General features: G+C 34.9%; 1 protein-coding gene across 1 annotated transcript in view; it reads right to left on the bottom strand.

Annotated features, from left to right (window-relative positions):
* The window catches only part of negr1 (neuronal growth regulator 1), a 231,929-nt gene that overhangs the window by 187,854 nt on the left and 26,278 nt on the right, over nucleotides 1-17,797 (bottom strand). Inside the window, exon 2 of the mRNA XM_056460143.1 lies at nucleotides 3,540-3,778. Within this exon, the coding sequence (XP_056316118.1) occupies nucleotides 3,540-3,778 (239 nt within the window). The remainder of the gene's footprint in view (nucleotides 1-3,539; nucleotides 3,779-17,797) is intronic.

Raw genomic sequence — 17,797 nt, 5'->3', positions numbered from 1 at the left:
GTGTACTGTTGGTGTGCCTTCAGGAACAGGGTTGGGAAACTCTGATATAGATGATGATCTTGATTATTATTATTATTATTATTTTATGCTTAAAGACATGGTGCCGTGTTTTTAGAAATGTTTATATTGATGGTATTTTTATATAAAATTTGCTAGGTCATTATCCCAAGCCCACGGGTCAATACTGGACATCAACAGAAAATGAGAGAGCTTGATTGTTCTGTAGGGATCAAATAAGAAGAGGCCACATACATTTTTCAGAGAATAATCACCTTTTTTCACCAAAGAAATGTTCTCAGACCGTTATAGAGTAATCCAAATACTAACAGTTTACTCTTTTCAAGTGATCTCATATTTTATTTTTCCATCGCTGAATACATATATCTAATCCAAGCGATTTAAAAGCTAAACCTGTAAATAAATAAACAAAAAAGAAATACAACTACATGTGCCTAAAAAAGACATATCAACAGAACAGCAGACCTTGACCTCAGCTATCATTTATTTTAATTGCTTGTTTATAGTAAAAGCTGTCTCTTTTTTTTCTCTTCACACACATGAAGCTTAAGTAAACAAGTCCTGAGAGCAGACCTCACGGTTATGCATATTCACTGAGAAGAGGGGATTACAGACAAACATGCAAAGCTTTATGCCAATATTTGTACCTGGCAACTGCAGGTTTGCTCAAGAAACGACACTGGTAGAATTCATTTCTTAATCACCACTCATTCTGGAAGTTAAATTGCTTAGAATAGCCAATCAATGATAGTATCCAAAGCTAACAGTACATGTATTTTTTTAAATTAAAGGGCACCTATGATGAAAATCATCTTTTTGTAAGCTGTTTGGACAAAACTGAGCGTAGGTATAGTGTGTCCACTGTCATATTGGAGTGATATAAAGACAATAAGCCTTTTTTTTTATTTCCTGATGTTAAAATAGGATCAAAATCCTTCCTGTTTTGAGGCCCACCACAACGTGACGTAGGAGTGTGGTTTCCCTACTCACCAAATTGATTGACAGCTGCGTATTAACATGTCCTTGTAGTAATGCGTATTATCGAATCCACAAGACAGGCCGTGTGCAAAGCAACTGGAATTAAAGGATCTGTTCAGCTCTCTGTGATCATCAGTCATCATCAAATGCGATCAAGAATGAGTTTTACACGTTTAAAACGTTTCTAAAACAATGCATATTTGTAATGAATTACAGCGATTTTACCGTCTTTACTTTATCACCACAGCCACATGTCAGTACAATTATAAAAGAAAACGCTTTAATCCTATTGATCCTAATCCCATTGTATTGTGTGATATTGTTCTCATCTTTGCAGAAAAGCTTGAATTAACTCCACAACAAATACATCAAATAATCATTGGGAAAGTTCTTCCTGTAGTATTTCTGACAGGCACGTGGAAACGGTGCAAGGCTCGAAATGAACCTTTTTGCTTGGTAGCACTGGTGCTCCTAACTTGAAATATTTAGGTGCACCAGCCAAAATTTAATCGCACCCACCAATTATGAGCACCGTTACTACAAGTTTTATAAACAGATTTATTGCATTTGAAATCAACACTAATCAAAACTAACAAGCAAAAAAATATATATGCTTGCGTGAGGAAAATATGTCTCAACGAAATCCTGTTATCACAAGAAAATACATTTTTATAACATAATTAAGTGACCAAAAGATACACGAACTGCTCACCGGCCCTTACGCACTGCTTGACATGAATGAATCTGTTAACGGTACGTTAACTGTGCTGTGTTCTCACGGGTGGTGTCTGATATTGCACAGATGCTTTTGACATATACCTAATTATTTGTATATGTCATTTTAATAGCAATACTTCTCTTTTCATGAGCTGCAATATTAGTTTAATCTTAGTCAGTGCAAGCCCTTTTGCGATGGTGTACATGGTGTTAAATTTTACATATAGCTGGCACTTGCACGGCTGACAGCGTCTGGTGATTAAATGGAGGACTAAACAGAACCTCACGTGCTTAAAATGTGTAGATGTGGCAAACAGTTACCTGAAAATTCCGACATTACAGTGAATGCTGAAGTTATTTTCATAGCGGACTTGAAGCCAATGGAAGTCTTTTATCCACTCTTCGAAAAATGTAGATGGTGGATTAACATTTACCACATGATCAGTAATCAGATGTGCCATTATTTGTAGCTTTAGGTGGTTTCTAAAACAAAATCTGTCAGTGTTGTTTTTATTCTCATCTTCAGCGCTTTACATCTCACAGTTTACATTTACACGCATTTACATTTCATGGTTGTAGCTCTCCCTGTCATCAGAAGGCAGAGGGCATTGACTGAGTGATTGACAGCTGATTTTAACCAATCCATTCAGTTCTAGAGCAGTGGGCAAATAAGAAGAGCGCGAAGGCGGGTAAGCATTGCAGGCTTTGTTTACTGAAGCAAGTTGACATGACAGCGGTTTTAAACCTGAGCGCTGCATTTCAAGTGCAAGATGCATTCTGCGTGAATGTGACCTAAATCTGCGCATCCGGTTGCACGCAACAATTTTATGCACTCGCACAAAAGCTTCCAAATATATTTTGAGGTCGCATAGATAAAATTTCAGGTGCATAAGCGACCAAAACGGTCAAAATTTCGAGCCCAGTGGTAGGCGAGAGAACTAGCTCATTTGCATTAAAGGCACAGGCAACAAAAACAGCTACACTGTGTTCAAAGCAGAAAATCCCAACAATTCAAAAGGTATAATAAATAATCTGATGGGTATTTTGAGCTGAACATTTACAAACACATTATGGAGACACAAAAGACTTCTCTTAAATCTTGAAAAGGGGATAAAATAGGTACCCTTTAAATCATAAACCATTAAAACCATTAAGTTATTCACTCTTAACACCTAACAATTTGCAGTTATTTGTCCACTGTGATGAAAACATCAATACATATAAAACAAGCAATCAAAACCCATACAATTGCATAATTGGATCCAGTGTGTAATCATTCATGTTACAACATCAAATCTCACAGCCTATCCCACAATCCAACTGCTATCTATAGCTTATAGGCTAGATTGCACAGATTTTTACACTAACTCCTTAAAAAGGGGGACACATATGTACAGCTAGAATCCCTATTTACAAAATGAAACGTTTAAAAGCGTTTTACCAAGGTTTGGTGGTTTTAGTCATTAACACATTAATTCTATATCCTTAAAAAGACTGCAAACACACACATGTACTAAAAAACTCCACTAAGCTTTAAACAGCAGCATAAAATTACATGCAGCATCCTCCAGATTCAAAACATTTTTGACATTTTGACAGATCAGTTGGACTCTTTGAAGTCAAAATATAGAGCCATGAATATGGATGTAAATCAACAAGAATTTGTGACATCAATACTATTAATAAACATTAACAGAAAAGAGGAAAACTACAGTTAAATGCAATACGTTCTTCCTCCTCACCCATAAAATCTAACTAGATACTAATATCTTGCTAATTATCCAGAAAAACAACTATGGTTAACAAGCAGTTGACGAAACACTCACCTTTTACAATTAACTGAATGAGCTTTGGATGTAGATTACGTTCGCTCTGTATTGAGCAGGTGTAGACGCCCTCGTCCGTTACATCCACTTTCTGTATCTGTAAGCTGTATTCATGTTTATCCCCCACGTTTGATACAATGGACACGCGAGGATCCCCTGACCACTTGTCATTCCCTGCGTAAATGATACTGGAACGGTTCAACCATGCTCCTTTTGAGATCCCATCCAACAGGTAGCATCTGAAAGCAGAAAAAGAGTGGAGAATTAAAACAAAAACGGCAATCGTCAGGTGATGAAATGAGATTATAAGTGCAACAGCAAACATACGAACAACTTGTTTGATTAAAAATGTGATTTACTAGCCAATCACTGTATTTGCACATTAGGCTTTTTTTGTGCACAACACTCTCTGAAGCCACTAGAGAAAAATATAATAAAAAAACAAGCCAAAAACAGAATGATGTTAGAAATTGAAGAACATCCTACTGACTTTTTAATAAGCACCACTTGCAAATCATACAAACTACACCAATCCCTGGTGTGCACAAAAGATTCTGCCAGAAACAACAATATAACTATTTAATATTTAAAGCAGTGGTTCCCAGCTGGTGGGTCGTGACCCAGAAATGAGTTGAAGGTCTGTTCGAAAACAGCAGATAGTTGGGAAAAAAACAATGTAAAATGCTAATCATAAAATGCATCTAATCATGCTTTTAGCACAGCAAATTGAATAGGCCGCTCAGTTTTTCAAAGGAAGAAGAAAACGCTTTCCATATCTTTGTTGTTGACGTTAAAAGCCATGCGGCCCAATTAAACTCCACAGTATTTCGCTGCAAATCCATCCGTCACTTTGTAGAAGCCAAATTATGCAGATGCCGACATGGACAGGTTGCATGACATGCCTGCTTCCTCAAACGAAATAAAAATATATATAAATAAAAACATTGGTTTCAAGGTCATTCTGTTTTGTTTCAGCTACTGGATTTCTGTCTTCTGTGTTTGTTTCAAACATGAAGCCTTATAATCAATAGTTTTGACCTCAGAACACTAGACACCAGCGTTTACACACAGACTATGTTCATGCTGGGGAGAAATACTACTGAAAATGGTGAAAAAGGAAAGGCACAAAAATACTGAACCTTGCTGGTATCGAACACAATCACAACTTTTATTTTTGCCCTCATAAAAAACTATAAGTGTCACATGAGCTTCATTTGTTAAAATCATTTGTCAAGCATATGTGGAACACACATTTAACAAAGACTATAAAATACACAAGTTTAGTTTTAAATGGGGAAATCTGTAGCGGTCAATATGGTGAATGAAACCCTGCCTTCTAGTACAGAAGCCAATCATCCATCCTTAAAGACTGACATATCTTGCATTTGTTATGAACCCTCTGGGGTCTGCAAATGCACTGGAATCTCAATGAATACTTGCTTCAAAAACATGAGAAATATATCCACATAAAGCTTGAAATTTCTACTTTTAAACGAACCAACCACAATTAAAAACAAATGTTTATTTTTGGTTTTGTAATCTGTATGACATGAACGCAAGGTACAGTCAGTTCCGTCAAACTAACATTACATAACATAACTACTCAAATGCCCACAAACTTGTAATCAAAGGGTTGCTGTCAATTTGGGAGGAGATTTTTCATCAAGAAAAAGTTGGGAATTACTTCAGAACAAGGCATTATTCAGAGAATTATAATGTGTAACATGGCCATATGGGGTGGCCAAATGAGGTTGGTGTCGTGATCTTATTCCCTTGAAGTGCGTATTAGCTTGGGCAACCTGAAATTTTTTTTTTTAGTTTGATTCAAATGTTCAGAAATTAAACTTAAGAGACAGTTGATGTTTAACTGTATTGGTGATTCCAAGTATTTTGATGTTTCCTCATTCTAACAGAATGCCCGAGCATACTGCCCAAGAGGCGTTTCAAAGATGCCCGTCGAGTGAAATGACTTGCCATAAAAGGGACTTTGCATGTAATGTATTGTTTCTGCAGATCTTCATTTGATATGGTTTTGGAACATTAGCAAAATTTGATGACGATATCGAAGATTTTTAAACTAATTGTTTTTTAAATTATTTTTATAATTTATTATAATGATTATAAAGATTTAAATTTTCTACCTATTAAAGTTTAATATCAATGACAAGAAAAAATGGGCTGCTCTACAATTATATTTTTTATTATGGCAAGAATAAAAGCAAAAAAGTACATACTAAAAAATACTGACTTTTTTTATTTTATTTTGCCCACTCAACAATTCACACATTACTGTCTGGCTAGTGTCTGTCCTCTACTTATAAGCTAAAAAGGCAATAATGGTCCAACATTCCTGACTATTATTACCAATAAAGCCTAGAAAAACAGGGCATCAGTATATTGTAAACCTATAGGTTTAAATATTCCTTTCCAGTTATCAAAGACATAATTTGTTACTTAATATTAAAACCATCTGGGTCTCCACTTTTGCATGGCCTCTCTTTTTGGCTTTAACAAACTTTTCCCTTCAGGTTTTTTTAAAATTTTACAAAAACTTTCCTCCTTCCCCACTACTGTTGCAATTTCTAGCCAAGAATTATTGGTCATCTGGTTATCTCTATGATCATGCATGGATGGAACATAAAGATGTGTGTACAGACAAAATCTCTTTAAAGCCTTTCATATTAAACTCAAATCAAATGCGGCACAGCACAAACTGTTCGCCTGAGTCTCAAAAGATTTTGTGCGCTCCGCCAGCCAAAATCATGTCGCGCACACCCAAAGCGAACCTCCGCAAACACAGCGATGACGTCACATTCACCATGCACGGAGTTCAATAACAGAAAGCTAATTGGCTACTGCATGTTGGGCTCATTTGTAGTGGTAATACTGCAAATAACATTTGGACTAATGAAATAAAGAACTACAGCACCATGAAAATCAAGCAACAACAAAAAAAAAAAATTAAATCAGCATTAGATGTAGCGCCACATGGACATCAGAAAAAATAAGACCTGTGCAAAAATAATTAAGACCTAGAACAGCGAATTTGAGACTTTATTTGACCCTGCGGAAACCCTGTTTATTGCATTCCTGCATTGGGCTCTCACATATACTCTGTGCTACTTCATAACCATGGTGGGTGTTTCCCTCTGTCTCGTGCTGAATCCAGTCGACTAATCCCAACAGACAGTGGTTTGTTCTGTAGACAATCAAGAAAAATAGCTTAAGGGGGTTAATAATATTGACTTTAAAATGTTTTTTTTAAAAAACTACAACCTGCTTTTATTCTAGCTGAAATAAAACAAATCAGACTTTCTCCAAAAGAAGAAAATTATAGGAAATACTGTCAAAACTTCCTTGCTCTGTTAAACATAATTTGAGAAATATCTGAAAAAGAAAAATAATTCACATGAGGACTAATCATTTTGACTTCAACTGTTCATTACAAAATAAAAAAATGCTGAAAACTTGGAATAACAAATGATTATTGGCCAAAAATTATAAATTCTTAATGTCAACAGTTCTAACCTTGAATCACTATAAAGCAGTATACCAACCACAAAAACAAAAACAATAGATCTGGTACCAAGTCTAACATCTATTTGTTGTTTGTCAGCAGTGTGTATGATGAGAGTTATTCACACAAGATACACTTGAGGTTACAGGTGAAATGGGAGTCAACATATCTGTCAGTACCCGTCTCAGCTCACTTTCTCAAAGCTGATTGGATCTTTTGGAAATGTGCTGGACTGGATCATGTAATTCAACAATGTAGCTGAAGCTGTGAAACAAGAACTGATTTATTCGGGCTTGTTAAAAGTCTTCTTAGAATGATCATGCAATTTGATTTAAAAGTAATTATATTAAAAATGTAGTGGTGCTTCTGAAATATAACCTAAAATAAAATCGTTGTTAAACTGCATGTCATTTACAACTCTGTAAATCCAATAAAAGTAAAACATAAATTGTTATTATTAGTGCCGTTAGTACATTTATAATGTATAATATGTCATAATTTGTCCAGAGTTGCATGTCACATCCCTGAATTTTAATGACAGATAATAGGGTATAACTAATGCAGGCCAAAATTCATAAGCACAATTAATTAATAGCAATAAAGATGATATATTCTTCACATTAACATTAATGCCACAAGAGATATGAGACTGCAACAGCTTTAACGCTTAAATAAATAATGATCCTAATAAATAAATACTTTGCGAATTGAGCACACATATAACCATGACCAGATTAAGTGTTCAACAAATATAACACTTCAGATCAAGTGTTCAACCAAACACACCCAGCTAAAAGTAATGAAGCACAGAATCATACCTTAGGAGAATATTATGAAGTGTTTTTTTCTTCTTCCGATAGATTAAAATAAAGTCATAAAGACAGTTGGTTATATAACAGCAGGCTCATTGGAAATATGTGCCTCAGCGTAGATTTTTGCAAAATGTAAAATATGTTGCTCTGTCTGAGGCTATAGTTTCATTGAACATTTCAGATAACAAATCCACAAGAGGGCACTGTCTAAATTTGAGTAAATCTAAACTACGTTACTTATGACATGATTTATTGTATGTTTCAGATAAACATCCCTAAACCTAATCAATGGTGTTTGCCAAATACATACTTTAAAGAAATGTGAACTATGATCACATACGTAGATTTACCTTGATTTTACATTGCTTTCATCTCTTTTATGGAACACGAACCAGAACCTGAGCTAGAGCCGGGCGTTTTGGCCTAAAATCTAAATATCGATTAATTGAACATTTTAACTCGATTACGATTAATGAACGACTATTTTGTTTATAAAAATTTTTTGCCCTCATAGTACACTGACAAGTTTTTTTATGGCACAGCTTGCAATCATTGTCAATGTAGTACAAAGTAAGGCTCAAGAATGAGTTCATTGTCAGAGATCAGATGTGGCTGCAGAAATACAAGTCAGCTTTAAACAGAGCGGGGTAACGTGACACGTAGAAAAAGTAATTGAAAAAATTGTCCTGGAAAAATTTGATTGCTTCTGAATGTCAATTTCGATTACTTTTCGAATAAACATCCAGCCCTAACCTGTGCACAACAAGGAAAATGCTGTACAACGCCAGCTACTGAGCACACCGACCACACTAGAAAGTTGTCCATATGGAGATAAATAAGTCAAGCAAATGTGTTTGATGACAAACCATAAGTATTGATAGGTTGTTTTGTGGTATTTATTAGGTGTTGTGCAAAGAACTGCATAAAAATAATCCTTTATTTATTGATAATACATCCCTAAATATCCTTATTTTGAAAAGGAAGTGGTGTCATATTGTCCTGTAGAGTTCCGTTTACCTAGAAATTGCAGTCAAACAAATTTAGAAGTACGTTTTTGCAGGTTCACGAAAATGCTGACTGAAACACGTATTTTAAGTGAGCCTGTAACATACATACTGTAAAAAAATCTGTAATATATATAAGAATAGGTCTATTTCTTTTATAAAGACTATGCTGCATTATTTTACATCTAATTTGTAATCTTTTATTCTAGTGCTTGAATACTAATCACACATGAAAACGTCTTTTTTTGTCAAGTTTGTGATATTCATATTTTAATAATGACTGTTTACTTTTTTTTTAATAATGTTTGAAGTGAACAGGCAAGTATTTATTAAATTTAAAAAAATTCTGTAATCCTTGTGGTTTTGAGATGTTTTGAAGAAACCTATTTGATCGTGTGAACAAATGTGGGCATGCAGGACATTCCATATGTGTAGGGATGAATTTTTACTCAGAATTAAAATGTGCCCTGTAATAAAACAACAACAACTCTGCAGTCTGAAGAAAAAGGCCCAGGATACATTTTTTACACATTCTTGCCCTCTTTCCTAAACTTTCCTTCCTCTCTGGTATTGATAAATACTCGGGTGTGACTGGTAACGAGGTTTTGTTCAGTATCTTTGATAAATTTTAATTAAATCCCAACAGAGGAGTAAATATTTAAGTCACGGGTTAACTTTGACAAAATAACCATTCATTGCTCTCCTAGGGTATTTAAAGAGAAGGACGGAATGTCTTGAGGTCGCAAGTCTGTACCCAGACTGGTCCGTTGTGAAGAGCTCTCAAGCTCAACATTATGTATAATTTGGACTTCCATCTATACTCTTAGATTTATCTATGAGTAATTGATGTTGTGCATTTATTTCTGAATTGGCTTTTATTCTTTGATTCTGTAATTGGCATGATGCACTTTCATCTGGAAATTAAAGTGTTAAGTTTTGATGCATTCTGAACTCTCCTGAAATCTTTTATATCCAGTAGATTATGTGGAGGCTGGTGCTACCTTGATCTGTTTACATGATATCCAAAGGAATCGCAGGAGACGAATTCAGCTCGAAGACTATTCGATTTCTGGTTATCCTTGATTTAGCAAGTTGCATAGAAATGACGAAATTAACTTGTTTAGTACGAGTGAGCAGGAGGTAACCGGACTTATCGGATATTAGTTAACTCTGCATCCTCTGACTAACTTCAGAATGTCGAGATCCTGTCCTTAAGACACACGTAAACCCCAGGGCGTGAAAACTCTGTGCAGCATTGGGTCCCTAATGAACGTATAACTGAAGAGTATGGGATCAGATATAAATCAAAACTCTAAATTGATTCATGACAGACAGATGTGACCCATTCCTAATTAGATATCTAAATTTAGCAATCACTTAAAATTGGAGTCAGATTTGAAAACAAATATATATAAACTCTAAGAATAATAGCACAATTCTTTTCAGAAGCGCTAGAGAAGGCTTACACGCATTTACCCTTTAACCATTGATCGGATTCTGTCATTGGGCCAATAGAATAGAATCTTACACAAGCACTGTAAAAGAAAATCCCCTTCCTAGGACAAATCATCTGATAAATCGACATTGAAGGATGCTGGGCAGATTTTTTTACAGTGTGTGTTTCACATGTTTTCACACATTTCATATATACACACAGCATTTCATGTGAAGCTCATATAATTATTCTGTTAGAGTATGAACCAAACCGTATTTCCATATTAAAAACATAAATGTATAAATATACAGATTCTACATTATATAATAAAAGCAGCTCAACTCCTTTGATCTTGTAGTAAAAGCTCTTCAGGCAGACTTTTGCTCTACACCACTGGCAGTGAAGGTTTCCTCACCATTTCTAACCTCTAAAACAGCATGATGGCTGGTGTCAAAGCACCACAGAGATCTACTCGGACATACCTCACAATACCTGCTCACAAAGGACTAAGTGCTTCCCACTGAGGTGTAGGCTAGTGTGAAGGAAAGAGTGCAGACCCACACGTGTGTTATATATCCTTTGTGCCGCATGAAAGGAACAAGTGGAAAAGGTTCAAAGCTGATTTCATGCACCTACTACCATGTGCTAGTCTTTGAACTCCTGGACTACGGTAAGACTTACAGTATGTGTGGGTGCTCACTAGAACTGAGATAGCTAGAGGTGGTAAGTTTGCTTTGTAGTTATGGATAAACATTGTCTTGTAAATGATGGCACTTTTTCTATATGGTATAACTTGAAAATTGAAAAATGTTGTAAACTGTAAATTAAAAAACTACAACAGAATGATAAACTATATAGTGTATATTGCATATCCTTATTATAGAATGAAAATGTCTCACTTTTCTGAAAAAAAGTTCAAATAATGATCTTTTTTGCATACAGTGGGGGAAATAAGTATTGATCATCACCATTTTCCTCAGAAAACCCATTTCCTAAGGTGCTGTTGACTTGGTAGGGATCCACAAATGCAAATAAAACAAAACTAATTAGTTTACAAATTAAGTTATGTGTAATAAAATAAAATGACAGGGAAAAAGTATTGAACACATGAAGAAAGGGAGGTGTAGAATGGCAGGGAACATCCAGACAGCAGCTGAAATCTCAGTAGCAATTGCAGTTTGTATTGTTATTATTGCCCCAACTGTCGCGGTTGAGGTTGGGAAAGGATAAGGACTCAATTGCAGGGACAAAAAACATGGGTTTGTTAATTATTAAACAAAACAAAAAGCAACATGAACAACCCAGAAGGAGGAAACATGAACAAAAAACTCAAACAAACTTAGACTAGGTTGGTGGGGAAAGTAAGGGCTGCACAAGATGGGACAAGACGATATACGACGACGAAATGGCACAGGACAGCATACAAGAGGGAGCTATAAATGGAGTTATAATTGACAAACAAACAGGTGAACATAATAAACTAATAATCGGTTAACAAGGAGGGTGGGACTAGACAATAGACAGGAGAGCACAAGGGTCCATATACAAGCCATATGCTCACATAAAACAGTACTAGAACACGCAGCCAATGAGACATCCCATTAACCACGTGTTCACATGAAACACAACAGTACATGGCCAAGCGTAAACACAGGCCCGTGCAACAACCAACAGCAACACAGACAGAACGCAAAACACAAGCACACGATATATAAAATACTTACCGTGCACTCACACATGCGACATGCATGTTCCAATCCCAGCGCCAACCGAAACCAACTAGGCTGGGGCGCTGAGAACGGAAACACTGTGCCGCGAACAAAACAACATACACACAAGGACGAGAGTGCACGTCGTGAGCACACCCGAACCTTGTGCGTCCGCATCAAACGAAGTATGCACGGCCCGAGCACAGCCAAAACGGCACTCATACAAAGACAAAGACAGACAATGACATGAAATATAAGTGCTCGACCTGAGAAAACTCGAGCCGAGCACAGGCCGGGCTCTGCCACCAAAACGAGAATTATGACTTTTCACAATTGGGAGATTAAATCTTGCAATTTTGATTTGTTTCCAAGAATTGTGGAATAAAAAACTTGCAATTCTGACTTTATAACAAGCAATTATGAGTAAAACATTCAGAATTGTAAGATAAACCTTCTCAACTGTAAGAAAGTCACTTGCAAAAAAGTCAGTAGATACTTGTTGAAGTTTATGGGCCCTATGTACACCTGGAGCAGTAAGGTGCAAGACGTCTATGGCGCAAATTGTTGCTTAAATAGCAAATCCTGATCTAAAATACAGGTGTGTTAAGGCGCACAGTTGTGGTGTTCCTATTTTGAGGAACTGAAATAGACTGCATCATTGACCATCTAAAAGCAAGTCTAAAGTCCAGAGCAGAGCATGGTATGTATGCGCCTATATGGGTTCAAACATTTATGCATTGTTTAATACACACAGGATGTACAGCGATACACAAATATCTTTACATATAAAAAAATTAAAGGATTAAAATGTTACAAAAAATTTTCAGTTCACTCATGACAATTCGCATTTGTATAATGTTATTATTATTATTATTAACAGTATTATTTATTATATGCATATTTATATTTGTTTTATAAAAACAAGTTTTCATTTGTCCACCTGTCGGGTTTTGAAGACGGATGTGTCACTAAATGGAGCATAAGAATAAGACGTGTGTTTGGATATATTCTTAATTATTCTTCATTTATTCGTTTGCTGAAAATTAGAACTGAATTTAGAAACTGTTGTGAAGCAAATCTTTGCGTTTAACAAATTAAATTAAATTAAATTTAATTTAATTTATGAAATTAAAATTCAATTTTAAAAGCAAAGGAGCAAAGAGTAAAAGTAAAGAGAAAGAGAAAGAGAAAGCAAAGAGGTCTAATGGAGGAGGCTTGTTCATTATCCTGGTGATGCAGATGGTTTGTTTAACTGTTTTCTTGCCAGTGAAGTGCGCCATGTAAATAGACTCTTAGACTCTGGAGGTGAGATTCTGATTGGTTTTATCACACGTTATGCTTAAAACACACCCATAACTCATTAAGAGAATAAGCACAATCCTGTTAGACCATGCAGGGCACAGAGCATGTTTTTCAGTCCTTAAAATAGCAAAAGTGGATGTAGATTCGCCCTTAACGCTTTTGCACCTAAATCTGGCTATTTGAATTTTTTTCTCAAAAATGACAAGTATAAATCTTGCAATTCTGACTTAATAAGTAGCAATTGTGAGTTTCCATGAAACTGATGGGAGAATTGTGAGTTATATACTCTGAATTGTATTTAAAAATCAGTGAGACTAAAAAGTTAGCTTTCATTTCATTCAGACACATTAAGACAATGTTCCTTGAATGAATGGTGTTAAAGTCCAGATGTATTAGACATTTACCTCCGTTATTTATATAGAAGAGAATTGAACCATATGCCGACTGTTGTTTTTTTAAATAATTAATTTATTAAAGTCATGTTTAACGCTGCATTATGTGTATTTTTAAACATCTATATATATACTGCCATCTTACATACTATAAAGAAAATGTACTTAAGAATTCAAAGTACCATGAAATATGCATCTTTTTTTCTTAATATATCACTTTGTTCATAAATATCTCACAATTACAGGCAGCTGCATGTGTTAGAAACACCAGCTTACCCCATGACACATCTTACCCCACTCTCTCAACTTCCAAAAAAAAACACTGCAACCATGTATTTCACATCCAAATATGTATTTTCAGGCCATTGCGCATTGTTCACAATGTAAATAAGCATCTGCACTCTCCAAGTCTCAAAACAGCATCGAGAAGAGACCGTAATCAAGTCATGTTTGTTCTTTCTCTTTCCCTCAAATTTCCCTTAATCATCTTTATTCATCCCTTCAAAGCAGTGCTCTGTGAAGCTCATGAGGGCAAACCTCTTCACACTCATGGTGGAATTTTACATCTCACCATCTCTTCTAAGATCCATAGAGGTTTTCTACATTGCAAAACCCTGATTAAGTTATGATGCAAAACATGATTTCTGAAGAGCAGATTCGTGAGGCCTTTTGTCTCATTTTGGCTCGAAGTAAAAGATTTGGGATTTAGCGTATCTGAAGAATCGTGCCGAGGTAAGTTAAACACGGTGAACCTGAATCTCCATTAAACAGTATCTACGCTGAGCAATTACAGTTGCTGTTCTACAGATGTACGGGGCTTTTTTTCCTGTAATCTAAACTGGATTTTCTTTTCATTTCAGATTGACCCAGATTTCTTTCGTTCTGTCTGATCACTCTTTCCAGATGAATGATTTACTAGAGGTTTGTTTCCTGGCAAGGCCTTCTGAGATGGATTCAGCTGAAGAATTCTGATCATTTGCATTCCAGAAAGATGCAGTTTCTTAACAGGAATGTGCATTACTTGAGTTAATGTTTATTTTATTCCTTCTTGCTTGCTGTTTTACAGTTTTGGGTCTGCAGTGTTTGATATTAATATTACTAATGTCCATTAAAATGTACTTTTTAACGTAATAATAATAAGGAAAAGTATATTGAAAAAAGTATTCATTACATTTACTAATTCTTTTTAAGGTAACTAATTCAAACAATATACAGTTAAAGTCAGAATTATTAGCCCCCCTCTGACTTTTTTTTCTTTTCTAAATATTTTCCAAATTATGTTTAACAGCTCAAGGACATTTTCACAGTGTCTAATAATATTTTTTCTTCTGGCGAAAGTCTTATTTGTTTTATTTTACAAAAACTTGCCTAGTTACCTTAACCTTCTTAGTTAACCTAATTAACCTTAGTTAAGCCTTTAAAGGTCACTTTAAGCTGTATAGAAGTGTCTTGAAAAATATCTAGTACAATATTATTTACTGTCATCATGGGAAAGACACAATAAATCAGTTATTAGAAATGTGTTATTAAAACTATTATGTTTAGAAATGTGTTGGAAAAAAATCTCTCTGGTAAACAGAAATTGGGGAAAAAAAATAAACAGGGGGGCTAATAATTCAGACTTCAACTGTATATGGGTTAAATTTAAACAAACAAATTAAATTTAGTAATTTTCAACTTAATTAGTTTGTTTAAATTCAGCCCATATAAATTGTTTGTAACTAGTTACTTTAAGACAATTGAGAAGAACTTTATTTCAAAGAAAAATTTCACAATTATTCATGTTTTAATTTTAAAAAGAATAAAATAGGTGAATTGAAAAAAGTTTAATTATTTCATTAGATTCCTAAAAAAACTGTGTTTTTTAATCCTTTTTTAAAGATATATAGTCTTATAAATAGTCTCATGGTTCAGTTCAGTTACGATTATCATGCCATCGATTCAGTTTAATTCGATATCTCAATGCATCAAAGTGCATTGACAATGCTTTCCATACACGATTTTATATTTTACTTCACAGCAAAAGAATTCTTGTATTAAAATGTTGATTTTTTAAATACATTAAATTTTTATATGTATTTGTAATACAATTTTGTTCTTTAATACAAGCAGTCAGCTGAATGAACGGTACCTTTGAATTTTACCTGCTCAAAGAAAAGGCTCTGCATCAAACAAAACTCAAGGACATGCACAGAACAACATGAGCATTTATAGCAAATAAACAAACGTAAATATAATCCCGCTTGCTTTTTGAGCGTTCTCGAGCGAGATGTTGATTGGTCACTTGCTCAACAGAAAGAGCTGCAATTAGCTCTAACGCTCTCGCGCTGTTCACTGATGAGTGACAGTAGCTATGTTTCCATCCAAAAATGCAAATGAACTTTATGTGCAAAACTGGATTATCGCATAAAAGACATGCGAATAAAGCAGCATTTCCATCCAACGAGTCAAACAAACAAAATCATCACTTCCTGATTAACTGGCACCAAATATCAACAGTAAATTTGATGTGATAAGAGAAGCTGCGTGAATCGTTTCTTCATTTAATAAATGACTTGCACCTCAGAGGACAATCCTGACATGCAGTGAAGTGTTTGGAGGCATGAGATGCAGAGCACAGACGCTGTTGATTTTGGAGGTCGTTAATAATATTATAACACTACAGTAATACTGAAACAGTTCAGGGGTTTTAGAATGACCTAAACAACATTTCAGATGATTTACAGTGTGCTCAGCCTGCTGGTTTGTCTATTCACATACATTTTTATCATCACATGATCTCTTATAACAAAATCACATGACCTTTTTTAATGCGCACCCTGGAATTTGTTTGGTAAAAGTGTTTCCATCGTAGTTTATGCTCATCGAATATCGAATAAAAAGTTTATCCTACTCAGTTATGCGCATATGTTTTTTATGCGCATACCCAAAATGTGCATAAAAAAGGTGGATGGAAACATAGCTACCGATAAACGGCAGCGGCAATCACAGCTGACCTATAATAGACGCGGTGGAGTAAACTCACTCTACACAGATACGCTCGTGTCTGGATCCGCAAGTACTGTATCGCTAAAACAGCCAAAAGGAGGGGAAACATCACGCCAGCAGCTCAAACGGTCCACAGTGAGAGAGAGAGAGAGAGAGAGAGAGAAATGGAGTTTACTTTCAATTTCTCCACTGCAGTGAAATAGGGGGTTCTGCTGTAACTTCAGTGTCAGTGAATGACTGTCCAGCAAACACACGCAGTGAATTGTGCAGAGTTTGAGTGTTTTAATTACTCACACTTCCCATAGTATTCTACCGCGACAGCGCATATGAGACAAATGATATGCGCTGTCATGGTAGTAAAACTGGTTTAGATCAAAACCAGTTTTGATCTATTACTGAACCAATACCAAATTGTCCACGTCTCCATCATGATGCACCAAAGAAACAATTAATTTTGACACCTTTAATATATTTTATTTTATATTTTAAAGTATATATATATAAATATATTAGGGCTGCACAATATATCGTTTTGGCATCGATATTGCAATGCGATCATTCATAATAGTCACATCGCGAGTATATGCAATGCTGAATTTTGATTAGAATTTACCATTTTGCAAGTAGTTTTTGAGACCTATGACTGTGTACGTTCAGGCATAAGAAATTGTATCGTTTGTAACTTTGATAAATTAATAACAATTAATTTTGAGTTTTTTATCAAACAAAGACTAAGGTAATATAAAGACTAAGACTGAGGTAAGGTAAGACTATGAGGTAATATATTTTACATTTGATTATTCAATTACTATAAACAGTAAAACACTGTTTATTTAATTTGCCTCTTTTTCTCTATGCTTGTAGATTGTTTATTATATTGTATGCACTCCCCTAGAGTCATCCCAATCAATATATAACTATAAATTCTTTTCCAAATAGTTATTCAACAAATCTAGTGAATTTGTATTCCTATCGCAATATTTATATGAAAACTGCTGAAATGCTGAAATCTTACGAATGAATAAATTACATTTTAAATTACGTTTAAACGGTTAATTAAAACTTATAAAAGATTATTTTTTAAAACATTTTTATTTTT

The sequence above is a fragment of the Danio aesculapii genome, chromosome 6, assembly GCF_903798145.1.
Source record: "Danio aesculapii chromosome 6, fDanAes4.1, whole genome shotgun sequence".
NCBI lineage: Eukaryota > Metazoa > Chordata > Actinopteri > Cypriniformes > Danionidae > Danio > Danio aesculapii.
Note: the sequence above shows the minus strand (reverse complement) of the source record. Positions and strands in the feature narration are given on the sequence as shown.